The 16,135-nt window shown below is 38.6% G+C and overlaps 1 protein-coding gene and 1 long non-coding RNA gene across 5 annotated transcripts in view; one reads left to right on the forward strand and one right to left on the reverse strand.

Annotated features, from left to right (window-relative positions):
* Positions 1 to 8,692, reverse strand: LOC148189987 (uncharacterized). The gene is made up of 5 exons (XR_015776264.1): positions 7,959 to 8,692; positions 7,739 to 7,869; positions 4,927 to 5,370; positions 2,703 to 2,822; positions 1 to 2,611 (listed from the first exon to the last, which is right to left on the reverse strand). It is a non-coding gene; the product is annotated as an uncharacterized LOC148189987 (long non-coding RNA).
* marchf1 (membrane-associated ring finger (C3HC4) 1) overlaps positions 7,769 to 16,135 on the forward strand; it is a 26,763-nt gene continuing 18,396 nt past the window's right edge. The window contains exons 1-2 of one of the 4 annotated variants that reach the window (XM_088075881.1): positions 7,769 to 7,907; positions 10,577 to 11,005. In XM_088075881.1, coding sequence (XP_087932007.1) covers positions 10,919 to 11,005 — 87 coding nt within the window. In that variant the 5' untranslated portion in view covers positions 7,769 to 7,907; positions 10,577 to 10,918. Of the gene's footprint in view, positions 7,908 to 10,573; positions 11,006 to 13,938; positions 14,075 to 16,135 lie in introns of those variants that run through there. The other 3 variants (XM_088075880.1, XM_088075884.1, XM_088075882.1) reach the window with 3 other exon arrangements.

Raw genomic sequence — 16,135 nt, forward strand, 5'->3', positions numbered from 1 at the left:
TGTGAATTGATGAAAAGTTTATTAATATCAAACACTTACTTCCGTCATATTTTTGGCATCAACTTTGCCAACTTTCTGAGTTGTTGATCTGATATAAGGAGGCGTTGATATTAATTTTCCTAATCTCTAACTAATTTTTCTAATTATTCCAACACACATGAATCCACGGTACACCATGGGTTAATATAATTTGATATGCTGCCACAGAACAATACTAATAATAGAGGTATGGAATTTTGTAAAAAAAATTGCATCGACGTGAAAAAGTAACTTGATTTTTCAGGTATTAAATTCACTTCATTAATCAAAAAACAGATTTATTTATCCAGCTTGGAAATTCCTAAACAGCTACTCAGCTTATTTTCTGAGAACAATCAAGATGCACTCTCACAATATGTATTGATATTAGAGCTGCAGCTATTAGTTGATCAACAAAAAAATCTTAAATTATTTGAGTTATTTCTCAAGCAAAAATGCCAAACATTTGCCGGTTTCATCTTCCTAAGTACTTATATTTTCTGTCATGGTTTATATTGTCCATTTTTACTCAGAGATGATTGTATCAGCTGCTACTAAGTCCCTTCTTTACAACATCTTTGTATTTTTACACAGAACCAAATGATGCTGGCATTATGCCGCTGCAGTGTGTTATTTTAGACAGCAGGCTGGCATGGAGGAAGCAAAAGAAGCAGGACATTTAACACAACAGTGTCAGCCCTTAGTGTGACGTATAACAGATGTGTTAGCAGCACTTTACAAATGATAATAATGGAATAACTTCTGTTATATGGCGGCTGATCTTGTCCTGTACTTGGCCACTGCCCGTCCTCTTAGAGTTAGCCGCTAACTGCTACAGCGGAAGTGGGTTGCACGCATATCACGTCATCAAAACGTTACACCCGTCCCGCCCATGATCCCGTCCTGCTGGCTGTCCCTTTTATATAGACTTCAATGAGGCGGTGTTACTACCTTAAAAGCTGGCAAAATAATGAGACAACTCTGTCCTGTTCATACTTTATGTAAAGAACAGTGAGACGGCATTACGGTGCAATATTCTCACCACAGGGAGTGTAAAAGGGGCTACTGAGTAGCAAAGACGTTATGTGTCATGATGCCTGAAATTTTTGGGGTGTTGTCCAGTGTGTGTGTGTGTGTGTACGAGTGTTGATTGTGATCTGATGGGTCAGTTTGTCATCCATCGTTAGAGTGATAGCGGGTCTGTTGTCATGCCATGAAGGTCGTCAGTGTTAATGAGGGCCGCAGCCAGCCAGATCTTAATTACTCTTAAGACCCTTTATCTGCAATTGCCCAATACAGACCCCAATGGACCCATATACACATGAACACACTGAATACACACACTGCCTGCATGGACCATCAGGACACATCACACAAATGAGCCGGGGATTTTTTTTTTCTTTTTCTCCTGCACTCTGTGAAGAAAAAGTTTTTTCTTCAAGATTCTCCCTCCTCCCTCTGTCCCATTCATACTTTTGTAAAGAACAGTGAGGCGGCATTACGGTGCAATATTCCTGCCTTGAACAGGGAGTGGAAAAAGGGCTACTGAGGAGTCCCTTTCGCCTCCTCCCCTCCGCGTCGGCAAGTAGACGGCTGACTGCGGAGGAGTGACGGAGGGCTCAGGGGTCAAGGGGCAAACTCAGCAGGGAGCAGCCTCTAACCCCCCAGGATGTCACCCCAATAGGGCTCCAGGGGCCAAAAGTCACTTTGTTTGTTAAATCCTAACCCAGACTGGACGGCTTCTCTGGACACACAGACCCAGTGACCATCCAGAAAATATGTGTTTGATTTTTAAAATCAAACACAGGTCTCTCTTGTTTTACACATCAGCAGATTCAAATACATAAAGTGCAGCGAGAGAGGCATCAAGCTTCTGCTTAAATTGTCTTTTCAATTTCTCTGTGACTCTGTCACGATCTATTTCAGCAGGATTTAATGTTTAATTTGATTCTTCATGAAAACTGCAGATGGGGCTAAAGAGCAGGTGCTAAACTTTTATCTGAGATCAACAGCATTGGTTTGATTTTAGTTGTGATGTCGAGTGGGCCATACGGACCAAAACAAATAACCACTGCACTCTGATTGTTTCCAACAAGACTCAAGTTTCAACAAAAACATACGGTGGAAGGAGCTTTATGTACTTACGACCTTTTTACCTGGTCCATCCTGTTGAGGACTCTAACACAATCCAACAGTTAAATGGTTTCATTTTATAAATTGATAATGACAGGGCTAAGACCAATACTGGCGGTAAGGATTCAGTTTTCTGTTATCAAACGCTGACCTTTTTCCACATTTGTTGCGTTTTTGATTGGCTCAGGGACTGCATCATTCATGGTGAAAAAAAAGTTTATTGTTGCAGTTATTATTGGTAAAAGTGCTATGGTCCCGACACTATGTGCTGTAATGACATTACTTCATTAAAAAGAGTTCATTTGTAAGAAACTTCACAGAACGCTGAAATTCGTGCAGTCCACCAGATTGAGACAGACATCTCTGACGTTACTTTATGGTTTCCTTCCTGCGTGCTTGGTGATTACTCTCTGCTTTCTGTTGAGCTGTTTTGACTTTTTTGCTTCATAAACATCTGTTTCTGAAAGAGAGCAGAGATAGCGTACATTATGCAGCATTAATAAAGCTGACGTTTTTGTGTGTGTGTGTGACAGCAGAGGAGGAGTGTGTACCTGGATGTGCTTCCTCTGGTTGGATGCAGACTGAAGCTAAGCCGAAGAGCGAGAAGATGACGAAGGCAACGATGATGAAGGTCAGCTCAAAGCCAGTGAAAGGCAGTTCCATCTACACAACTACCCAGCACAAAACCCATTATTACATTATGTAACATCTTCATATTAAGATACAGCACACAGAAACTGAAGAGCTAATTGCAGTGATCTCACTGTGGTGTTATTTTTGTAAAAAAAAAAGAAAAAATGCCTGCAAGAGATACAGTAGGACAAATAACATTATTAATATTAATATTTAAAAGTAGCAGTGTGTCATATGATCATTTACTGTGCACATTCACACGTTTCGTTAGTGTAGCTGCCTGAAAATAAGAATCATTGCGCTTTTGTTTCCTTAGATGACAGTTTATGTCTACATAGGGAGCAGAGCCTCTTCCATAGAGTCACCATATATTACCGCCATCTCCTGTATGGGTCCAATTCTTAAGACCGCTTCCACAGTATTTCTGTGTCACAAAACCACAAATCCTATAATGGCCATGCGCTGGTCGAATAATTTGGTTAGGCAGAAGGTTCACAGTGTGTAAAAATATATTATCTGAGATTCACATGTATAAAATGTCCCAGAATGATTTAAGTAATTCGGGAAATGTGATTTAACACGCCTATTTAATGCACCTGACTAAAGCAGCTTAAATTCCAGCTGAAGCAGAAGACAGAGCAGACACACACAAAGTCAACAGTCAGATAATAAAAACAGTAAATTAAATTATTATTATTATATTATTATTATAATTTTATTTTAAAATATGTATCATCCAACTCCTGAGATCCGTCCTGCATGTCCTTTTTTTTCCACCAGAACCTATGCCAGAAATATAATTAAGATGAAATACTACCCGCAAATCACCTTTTTCACGGTTTAAAATTAATCAGTTGGTTTCAGTCTGCAGTCTCACTGCTAGATGCCACTAAATTTTTCACACCGGACCTGAAACAAATCTGATGAAGCAAATCACAGGTTTGTAGCCAAACCACAAGCTATTGCCAGTTTAAATGTACATTATCCTCATACTGAAATTAAAGCCACTGTTTTGTATTACCAACACACACACACACACACACACACACACACACACAAACACACAAACGCACACACACACACACACACACACACACACACACACACACACACACACACACACACACACACACACACACACACACACACACACAGCATGCGGTGCAATACCCTTCTATATCCACCAGAGCGCCATACAGCCTTTTTAAATGTGACTTTTGAGTCAGTTAGCTGTTGGTTTATGACTCATGCTCCTCAGGTTACATACAGTACACGTTGTCATGTTGGGCTGAAACTATTCACTGTAAAACTCATAACTTTTGTAACTTTTGTAACAATAAGAAGAAATATTGTCCTGGCCTGGATGGAGCTTTATGGAAATTTTTAATGGGAGCATCTTCTACTAATGATTATAAAGCATTTCAATAATCTGTCTAGTTCACATCGCATGAGTGTCAGAGTCTATGTTTAAAGTATCACAAAGTTAAAGTAACTGGAGGCAGAGCTCATACAAATAGAAGAGTGAGTGTTGAAATCAAAGAACAAAGTTGAGAATTTTTTTTTTACTTCTGTGAATTAAATTTCTATATTAAGCAGAGTCTCAGGAACACACACTTTTTTATTAAACCCTATATCCAACTTTAACCAAAATCCCATTGCTGTCTAATTTTAGCTAATTTTTTTCCGTTCTTAATGATAACCATGGTGGCTATGAATCTCTGCATGAACATATCTCATAGTTAGGAGCTTCATTAAAGTTATAAAGAGGCATTAATCAGTTCATTAGCATGTATCATTGACGCTACACCACCTCATTCTCTGTTGTCCCTGAGAGGCTGAATGAATCACAATGTCCTGCGATTCAAACACTTTTCATGCTGCCGTAGAGCTGCTTATTCACACAGGCTCCACCCTTTGATCCCTGACAGGAACAATTCAGACGCTGCATTCCTGCAGCATAATTTGAGATCTCACTCTAATCTTTGCAGCACACCTTTTGTTTCTGACCTAGATCTTGAAAAAGCCTCTCTGGAGCTGTAGACTTCAGTCAGAGATGATCTTTATCTGACGCATATTTCTTGTTGAGCAAATCCAACAGCGAGATATCACAAGAAAAAGTATGCACAGGGTTTTGAGACTTACCAGTAGGAAGAATCACAGCAGCTATTTTCAGATCTGAAGATCAAAGTAAATAAGCGCTTCTGTGTGCCTTCACAGGCACACACTCGCAGAGTAGAAAGAAAGCGGCCGTGAGATACTGTCTTTGAACAGTTTGTTGAAGCCGCCGTTTGTTTATTGACTTTTTTCTTTTTAACAGTGTAACGTACAGGCCACTCCTTTGTGCCTCATCCTGGAGGCAGGTAATACAGGATCCTTTAACAAAGTACACAAGCACACATGTTCAAAGGTCACCATGTAGACTTTATTCTGCTAACTGATAACACACACACACACACACATACACACATGTCTTTGGCTGAATGTCCTCATGAGGCCCTAAACAGGCTGTTGTCCTCTGAGGTTTTTTATTCTCAGTCATCTGGAGTCAGACGATCAGCTCCTCACTGTGTAGCTGCGTGTTTGTCTCTGATGGATAAAAATACAAAAGTTGTCACTTCCTGTGGTTTTGAGAGATTTTTTTCATCAGAAAAGAAGTTGATTACTGATCAACTCGATTAGCACCTATTTGGACTGTTATTATCCGCATAGAATAATAATTTGAAATAAATTGAAAAAAATATTGTATACAGTGTATTGAAATGTCTGTAAAATAATTCTGATCTAATGGGAAATGCAGTGAAAAGTTCCAGTAAATGCTGCCAAATGGATTCTTGAGCTCGAGATTATTCTGCCTTCGTGCCGGCAACAGCGACTGACTTGCACTTATTATTGAACAGCACATTCATAACAAATACAACATATTACAGGGCCAAGAAATAAAAATGATTTTTTACTTTCATGATAATGCAACAGAAACTTGATGTTGTAAAAAATGTTGTTAAAGGTGTCATGGTAAATAAGTTGTTGTGATACATTACATATGCACTGATTCTACTGTTTTTTCCCCTCCCTACCTCTCGTATCACAGATTTAAGATTAAAATACCCAAAAAGTGTCATTTTTACAATTTCTTTTTTAAAGTGGGTTTTAGGAATATTAATTTCAAAAGCATTGACAGTAAACTTATTAGAACCCTGAAATGAGACATTTGTGAAGCTGATGATGGCAGTTTTTTTATTGCCAGTGTGTCAGAGAAATTGAAATTTAATTATGCGTTATTTTAGAAATCCATAGTTTTCTTTATGTTTATTGCATTACTGGATATTGCTATTATTTTAAAGAGACATTTAGTATATACAATGTGTATATAAAACTGTATGCACTCAGTTACCAGTTTATTAGGTAAACCTACATTTAGCAAAAAAACTAAGCCTCTCTTATTCAACAACTCTGCAATAGTTCAAACATTCATAAAGATTAATATGTTGAGGTTTTGTTGTTATTGTTTTTGAATGATACTGATTCAACTGTATTGTCATTTCGACAGCGCCAGTTTGTGGTGCTCTTGAAATTCATATTGCACTACACAGAGAGTAATAATAATCAGTCTGCTCTCATTGATGAAACTCAACCAGACAAAATATTAGAAGACACACCACAACATATAATTGAAGTCAGAAGCACATTGCGGTAAGACATCTCAGGGTACCATGAAGAAAAAAATAAATAAAAAGAGCCACGGGAAAAAATAGCATAATTTGACTTTAAAGGAGTCATTTGGAAAAAATTTATGATGGGAACTTTTAGCAAAAATGAAATTATAGGGGCTGATGACCAGAGTTAAAACAAATAGATCAACACATCAATCTCACAAATAACCTGGTGCTCAAAATGTAAAATCCTCCTGACAGGAGATACTAGGTGTGCAAAACCATTTGTTTCAGCTTTGCTTGATATTTATTTGATCCAGAACTCATCCTGTTGGGCACTGGGATGTGTTAGTAAGACATCATGTGTTAGTAGTTAATAGTTTTTCATTCGGCTGATAAATAGAAAAAGAGTGCTTAACAAGTACCATCAAGTTTTTTGGAAAAGATAAAAGATCTTATATTGTGTTATGTTGAGTTTTGAGTCGACATGTAAAAAGAGTGACAATGATAGAATATATTTAAGAAACAAGCCACTGTTTCAGATAGATTTTGAATTAATTTTACTATACATTTTTAGGCTGTATCTTGAAGGGCTGTCACGACATTAGTGGATGAGTTTATTGTTTTTGCATAAAAATATTTTTGGTAGGTACTGTATACTCCAATACTAGTTTACTGGTAAACCTTACTAAAACTAATGCAGTATAAAATAAATGCCCTGCAGGCTGTTTTTTTATTTCACTGTACTGACTTTTCTTCACCATGTTTTTATTAATCAGGGTGGACACAGTGTGCAAACTACCTTGAAAATGATCACGAAGTTGAATCAAAACCTCTCTGAAATAGATGTAACAGAAACAAAACAAATATAATTTTATGAAAAGTTCCAGGATTAATTGCAGCGCTTCTGTATTGGACTGCATTAGTTTTGACCAGGTTAACCTTATAAAAATAAGAGTTGGGTCAATTTACAGTTTACCGAGCTTAAACTGCTTTAATTTATGCAAACTGAATGAAACGGCATTTGTTATTATGTCACATTCTGGCAGTTTTAAAGGCAGCTTACAATTGTGCTGAATACACTCAGATTGCATTAGTAATAAGCAATACAACACTGTCATGTTCGTAAACCCACTAATGGAGCAACTAAACTGGAAACTGCATGTACAGGGTTTCAGGTTTTTCCCATCCCTGCAGAAGAGCCCCGTGTAAAAGTTTTCCATTTTTTGTAAATAACAGTCTGTAAAATGACTAAATGGACAAAGTCAAACATTTGTGAAATTTGTGTGTGTTTGCAGTCGTACCATTCGAGTGTGCACACTCCTCATTGAGCATCCCAGTAAATGTGAAGAGGGCAAATACCAGGAGAGAGAACATGATCGTCAGCACCTCCAGCTCGGTAAATGGAGATGCCATCTAGACCTTGCCGCCACAGCTGTGAACATTTCATCTGTTAAATCTCCTGTGATCCAGGTGACATCCCACTCCCAATACACTGAATTAAAATTAGGATTAAACACTTACCCAGAGTGCGTCACTGGAGCATGTCTATGTTGACCATCACACATCAGCTTCCTGAAACACACACACACACTCCCTCTATCTCTTTGTCAATCACTTGTGAGAGCTGTGAAGAGCGTACTATCACCTCCCCTCTCAAGTTCAAGTGAGATCATATGAACCCTAATTATTAATGGGCCCTGTGCCTGTGAGTGTGGCTGTGTGTTAGTGTTTTCAGCAGCAGAAGCGCTCCATGTAAAATGCATGAATGTATTGATTTTAAGATTTCTGATTGTTCACAGGTGGAGCTTTACGTGAATTTAGTGTGAGAAAATGTTCGTGACCACATTTGTACTTTGTGAAACTGAAACTGTCTGCAGAAGATAGAGCTTGAGCAGTTTTGTGGGTTTTTTTTGCTGGAAACCTTGTGATGTGGTACAATAGCTTTTATTTTGCTATAGAACAAATCTCCTATCAATTTTCTTAGCCAACACACCTTCTCTGGATGCATGTTCAAATGAGTTGTAGCTTTGCAGTGCTTCATGTGATGGAAGCGTTGATGGAACAGTGCTCAGTTTAAAAATACAATTGCAGGCCACAAAGTGCATTCTGACTTCCTAATTTTTAATGTGATTTAACAGTAATGCAGTGATGTGTATGTGTGTGCGTGGGCATGGAGGAAAGGATGTGGGTACAAACATATCTGGGGCACATGTTTGACAGCTTCTCCTCTTAGCAGTGGTTGATGAAAAGAGGTCCACCACCACTGCTGCTGTTTTCTATGCAAATATTAAACTTACCCTGCTAAATAATCAGAGAATAAAAGTGTAATGGAGTTAAATATTATATCAGCTTCTTGGCTCCTCTGTTGTGAAATTCATTCAACACATGAATGATCAAGCAGAGTTCATCGTCAGATTGTCGGTGGTGGTTATTTGTCAGTGAATCGAGCAGTCTGGAAAAGTGAAACACAACTGGACAGAGTGGAGACAGGGGTCAATATACATTCAGTTCAAACAAAGCACAGGTGAAAATCAATCAAAATAGAAAAAGGAGAATGAAAAAACTGATGGTGTTGAATGTGTTTGTAAATTGGTGAATGTGAGAGTGGGTAATCTAGTAAGTGGTCCAGCGACTAGAAAAGCACTGTGAAACTCCACTTCCCATGTTATGGTCGAATTTTAGGCTAAAAAATGGGCTAATTAGAAATGTCTTACGATTTCGGAATAAACAGATCTATTTAATTATGCTTAATTATGCTTCACTAATGCCACAATAATGTATTTTTTTTAATTATTTAAAATATCTTAATTTGGGAGCTTTTCCATGCAAATACATATATATATTTGATTGATTTTGATTTCATTTACAGTCGTTTTCTGCAACCCCTTGAAGTCTTCATGTCAGTGCCACCCTCTTTAATGTTAGGATTAGTCATTCAGCTAATTTTACTGAAACCGCGAGCACCAAAGATGATATTATTGGCATAGTAAACAAGAAAGATGCAAGAAAGAGATTGGTAGATGTAGAGGACTATTTTTAAAGGAGCTAGAGAAGAACGAAACAGTTGACTACATTTATAATTTTACATTTAAAATTAGTGTACAGAATTATTATATTTTCTTAAGCATTATTTTTTTCAGGCCATGTTGCTTTGTTTTGGTTTGTTTGTTTTACTTTTTTCCCCCCTAAATTTAATTTATTTTCTAGTACTTTTCACAGATTTCTAGCTGGGTCATTTCTTTATCATTGCTCACTTTCTTTCCATGTTTTTGAATAAATAAAACCAGGGTTAAATGAATAATTTTCCATCCATGCTGACCAAGTTTTGTGTGAAAGGAATTAAAGCCTGTTCGACATGGATGCCTGTCCAAAATATAAGCCTGTTGAGTTCATAGATTTAACCAAAAAACAGCCGGGGGTACTGATTGAAGTTTTACGGTAATTTAAGAGAACTACTGTACAGTGAACTGAAGTGGACAGACACTCTCTGTAGTTTGTTTCCCTCTTCACCTCGGTCAGTGATCACTGTAAGTCACTCATTTTCCAGTTATATCAACCATAATCCCCATGACCTGAGATAATTTAAAACAGGATTACTTCCTCACCACTGCCAACACACACACACAGATACTCAATCATTCGCAAAGGACATCGACATGGTTGTAAAGGTTTTTCACTCCGGGCCAGTCAGATGGCTAATGTGCCTTTATTCTTCCAATATCACAGAAGAAACTGAGGCGACTTAACATCTATTAACGCATTGTTTGAACAATCAGTGTGTGTGTGTGTGTGTGTGTGTGTGTGTGTGTGTGTGTGTGTGTGTGTGTGTGTGTGTGTGTGTGTGTGTGTGTGTGTGTGTGTGTGTCTGCTGTCCATGTGCACAAGTTGTGTAAGCTTATTAGCAGCACCACTGGTCAGAGGAGGAGATTGAGGTTAGTCTAAGCCCTAATCCTCGTGGACCGTATGCTTATTACCCAGCAGGCACGACAAAATCCTGGCTCCACCCCTCCGAGGAAGACACACACAGACACACACGGATGCACGCACACACGTCGCTACAACACACATTTTCCCTGCCTCCTTGTTTACTGCTGGGGTCAATCTGAACTCTTCCTCGCTCCGTCTCTCTCTCTCAGCAGGAGGGCAGACGAGGGGGAGAAGGAGGAGGAGGAAAAGGAGGAGGAGGTGGTGCGCGCTGTTGAGTAGTTTCCCAGTCGTCATGACGACCTCACACCCCACCATCTCCAGAGCTGTCTTCCTGTTGCCACGGTGACCTGATCCCGTTCCATCTCTGCTCCTCTTGATGATCCGGATTGGACTGATAGAGGAGGGCGATCCGGGAGCACAGTCCCCTTTCCCAGAAAACAGCTTGTGGATGGGACAGCGGATCACACGCAGAATCACGGATCGGAGGACAGGAAGGCGCGGCGTGCTGGGAATGCTGTGGAAGTAACACCGGAGCGTTGCCTGGAAACAGCAGCATGCCAATACAACAGATAACTGTGGTTCCTGCCAGGGAGACTGCCAGCAACGGCAAGAGTGCTGCTCGCTCCAAAGACAAGACTGAGGTGAGTTTCTGACTTTTTAACTCTCTTCTTGAACCTATGAGGTGCCAGAAAATGCTCAATAGCTCGATTAGGTAAAACTAGTGTAAAGTTGGCCAGATTACACAGATTTAAGATTCCAGATTTGTGTTGTCAGAAAGTGGAAATCAGTGATTGGTCCTTTGATGACTGAGGTTGCATATGAAGGCATGCATGCACGCGTGTGTATGCACGCGCGCATATGTGTGTGTGTGTGTGTGTGTGTGTGTGTGTGTGTGTGTGTGTGTGTGTGTGTGCGTCCGTCCGCCTCCAGTTTCATCTGACAGTCACTTCAGCTCACTCACTCAGTCTGTCACTCATACATTACATGTATGCACTCAGCAGCCTTTTATCACTGTTCCCTCACTTGGGGTTTGATGCTTTGTGCTGCTTCTTCTATCGAGCCTAACATCACGTCACATCATAGAACACCATGGAACATCATGGACACACTGGCGTCACGTCACGGCCCGTTACGGCACGTCACGCCACTTCGCTTCACTTTGCTCCCCTTATGTTACATCACATGCGAAAGCCTATAAAGTGTTTTTCTTTAACAGCAGGAAGCATTTGAAGTGGAGAGAGTTTAGGATTTATTTGTGAAGAGAACTGAGGTCATCATGGTCATACATGAACTACAGAGTTGTTTTCTTATGAGAACTTTATCGTTTACAAACTTACAAACTGAGTTAGTTTATTTGGTCTTTCTGTTTCACACACACAAACATGAATGTTTTCTCATGCACTCATTAACAGCTTCACCACAAATCTACTTGTTAAGACAGAATCAGGAACTTAAAGAGTCATTGACTTCTGTCATGTAAAATGGTTACACTTCCTCATATTTGGCACAATATTCAAATTTATTTTATTCATTGCCCTGCAGTAGACATAAGATCTGACAAAGCCTTAACTGTTCGATTGCTGGCTTTTTGAAAGACAAATTGTAATTTGTGACTTTAACTGAAACTTCCTAAAACTGTCAGTGCCGCTCCAACCTTACAGAATACAGAAGTTTCAATTAAGAGTTTTTTTAGTGTTCAGTCCAATCTAAATTAAGTGAAAGCAATAAATCTGGTGCAAAATTTTGAAATCAAAAATTCTGTTACTAGATCCTTTAAAACTGAACTCTCTTAGTCATCCTGTGAAGGACCTCATGTGGAACATGTTCTCTTTTTGTCTTTTTTTTCCCAAACTTCAACCTCATTTGGAAAAACAGACATCATGAGAGCACAGGTGGTATTAGTTTCTATACATTAATGTGCACAGATAAAGAGGAACCATTTTGAGGAGACATTTATATTTAGTGAGTACACCTGCATACATACAGTGAAGGCCTCTCAGTATTAATGTATAGAAAATCCATCATTTTTCAAGGCAGTTGCCTTTAACAAGAGAGTGAACACAATTGTCAGACCTTTCGTCTTTACTGCAGGCTCCATGTCTGTTTTTTTCTTGTGCCTTTATTGGACAGTTAAAAATGAAAATGAACATTAAAATATAAGGAGGTGCAGGGATTATGACTTTCAACAAGGGCCCTCGGCATGAATCCAAAATAGGATGTGGTGTCTACATGGTTCACATTTAGACTGTTAGGCCATGAGGATGCCCACAGACTGAATGTTTAACATGAAAACTTCCTGTGCAGCAGCACCGTTTTTGTTACACCTCTGTCAACAACTGTCCAACCCCCCGAAATAATATTATATATTATTTTGTAGATTTGTAGGGTGAGGATAGGATACTTATAATAATCTTAACATGATTATTATAAGTTTTAATTATTGAAGTTTTAATCAACTTCATGTCAGTCATGTCATGTCAAAGTGTAAATTATAATTTGATTTTAAAGTTTTGAACCATGAAAGCAATAATACACCCATAAATACAAGCTGAAAGCAAATAATGCAGTTTTATTTCAGGAGAAATTTCAGATCTGCAACCTCACTGCTAGATACCACTAAATCCTACACACTGGACCTTTAAATCATTTTAAAATTTTGCCTGGCATCCATTGGTTTCCATTCATATCCATAAAATACAAAAATCACTTCACATACTTTTGAAATTTCTGTAATCCCTCACGGTGACCACCACGTCCGCATTGACTTTTCATGAGGTTAGATTGTTACAATTATACGGTTGAATGGTTATTGACTTTCTTACTGTACAGTGAGGGATGAAACTCATCAGCTGTTGCAACCTACAGAAAAAATAAGTTGAAGGTGCTTACTTTCAAACACACTGATGAAGTCCTTTAAATGTCTACTTGAACTATATCTCAAAGCTGTTAGGGTTCTATTGAATATTAAGAAAACATAGCAGTATGTTACTATCAAAAACAGATATCTGTCAGTCCCATCTCTCATACACAGACTCATGTGTACTACATGGATGCATTTTCATATTTTAAATCCTATGGTTTCTACCTTGAAAGGTTTTTTACTGTAGTGATAAAATCTTCGATATAGAATTATAGATGTATGTCTGCCACAGGTAGTGCAATATTGACTGTTTCATTATTTGTATTTTGTTACACAAGGGAGTTTTCTATTTGGTTTGAGATGGGCAAAGTTGTGTTGGTTGAAGGTGATGTCACATTTTTCCCTGGACCAATCAGGACGAGACAACAAAAGTCAGAGTGTGATGACACTTATTGGGCTGTTTGGTTATCTTACCACAGAGACAAACACAGCAACACAGCCCTGATGAAGTAGATTATCTGAGTTTTTGAGTATCAAAAACATATTGATATATTTTTCTTATTTTGCTTATTGAACTAACAAATATTTCATATTATAGAGAAATACTTTAGTGTTCTGTAAAACATGTTGTGGCCAAATATAAACGGTGCAGCTACAGCTTTATGGTTTGGCTGTCTAAATGTGGCTGTAGGTGTTTTTTGAGCTCGAGCCAGAGTACAGAACCAAAATATAGCCCTCAGTCCACGCTACATCGCTTAATCCCCTCTGCAGAAACATGCACATGTCCACACATAGACTCACCAAAGTCTCTGCTGTGCATCAGAGTGTCGGCAGAGGAGCAGAGGCTCAGGTAGGTGACAGTATGATGTTGTCTCTGAGGTAACATTTTCTTATCGCTAAACAGTGGGTTGAAGTTTATACAAGCAGGAACAGCAGGAAGGAGCAGCGTGTTTTACGGTCATCTTGTGTGTAGTTAACTCTTCTTGCAACGTTTGCAGTTCTTTGTTGGGACTTAGGGTCAACAGGCTTTTATTTCAGGATACTTTGGATATTATACGACGTGTTCTTTGCTTGTAGTGATGTGTAAAATCCTTCAATGCATGAAATTGTATGGGTAACTAAGATGTAACCAGTGTACAACTCTAGGTGCATTTTAGGATTTAAAGACTGAAAAGCCAGGAATAGATCACTTGCCTTTTTAAACATTTCTGTACCCTATCTGTGTCTGATGGATGTGAGCCAAAGAGTTGGAAATATGAGTGTGATGATGATGATATGCATGCAACAGCTGTACAGATGCTGCACGCACAGTAGATCTGTTTGAACGGACTTTGTTGGCTTTGTCCCCCCCAAAGGAATACTCTTGTCAGTTGCTCGTGTTCTTACCAAGAGTTAGATGAGAAGATTGACGCTACTTTAACGACTCTGTGTTTAGAAAATTGGTCCCGTTGTGTTTAGCTCAGCCTGAAACAAAGGCTGGAAGCAGAGGGAAACGGCTATCTTAGCTCTGTCAAACATACATTCATTACCAACTCAAATTGTCATATTAACATGTTTTTTAGAAGCCCACGTGTGACAGTTGGCGATTTTTCATGCTTTTGTAGATTTGCACATATCAAAGAGACTCCTTTTAAGTATATGTGACTAGCTTACGAGCTAACAAGCTCTCTGCCTCTAGCTGCTTTCAGTCTTTGTGCTAAGCCATGTTAAACACCAGTAAGACCAGATCTCTCTTCTGAATGCAAAGAGGGAATTGATCCCATCTTATTATGTACTAAAACAGAAATCAAGCGATTGCATTTCTAGAAATTGTTAAATATTGTTTTTAAGTCTTTTTTATGGGGAAAAAGGCGACACATTTTCATTGTTCTTGTAGTCCTGATCGTGTTTGTTTATTGTTTGTTCTATTTTCTGACAGCTTAGCTGTGGATGCAGTGTTTTTACGCAGCCTACACTCAGGGTTTTGACATCAAGAGCTTTGTATGAATGCTGAGTGCACTAAAGTGATGAAGTAGCACAAACATCTGTATCCTCAACAGTGTTCTTTAATTTGGTCCGTGCTCTCATGATGTCCGTTACTCCAAATTAGAATGAAGTTTGGTTAAAAAATAAATAAACTTTAAAACACACAACTGTCTCCACCTGAAAGACTTTAAAGGACTACTCGGGGATTTCAGTTTTCAAGGGTATGGAAACAGCACTCTTGGTTGCATTATTTTGTTTCAGATTTATTGCTTAGACTTAATTTAGGTTGTTGTGAAATGCAAATTCAGAATGTTGAAAAATCTTTGCAACATTTTGCTACACCTTGAGAGCAGACACACACAACCATTGCAAATAAAAGCTATTTATTTTAATTTGATCTTTTTTTAAACTACATTATAGGCATTTGGAGGAGAAATGTGTGTATTACTGTTTCACGAGTCATAATGAATACCAGTTAAACTATGAAAGAGTGCAAACATGTGCCCTGTGCCCAGTGCATGTGTCCATGTAACACCCAGAGGAGGCTGCAGAGTGTTTGACTCCACGCAGGACTACTGATTTAAACCTGGTTATCAGCAAATCCCTTGATCAGCTTAGATGATGTAGCCTTGTACTTGTGTCTCTCTTATTTATTTCACTGATTTGCACAGAGTGTGCCCACAACTGTGTCTGTGTGTGGGTTGATAGTTGGTGCAGGCAAGCTCTGTTTTGCTTTTTGTATGTCAAGTATAAAAAAAATATAAAAAGGCCTCCCACATGAGATGTTACAATCGTCAACTTTGAACTTTAAGACGCATGTGGCTTATAACCGTGATGCTGCTACATTATACTGTATATACTAAATGTAAATACCAACACTTGCTCTGACATGAATTACATGTTAGTAGGCATGTATTAGAGACTGAGGGTTTGCATCAAGGTCATC

The sequence above is a fragment of the Plectropomus leopardus genome, chromosome 3 (assembly GCF_026936395.1).
Source record: "Plectropomus leopardus strain MGB_pleo_1.0 chromosome 3, ASM2693639v1, whole genome shotgun sequence".
In the NCBI taxonomy this organism is placed as follows: Eukaryota; Metazoa; Chordata; class Actinopteri; order Perciformes; family Serranidae; genus Plectropomus; species Plectropomus leopardus.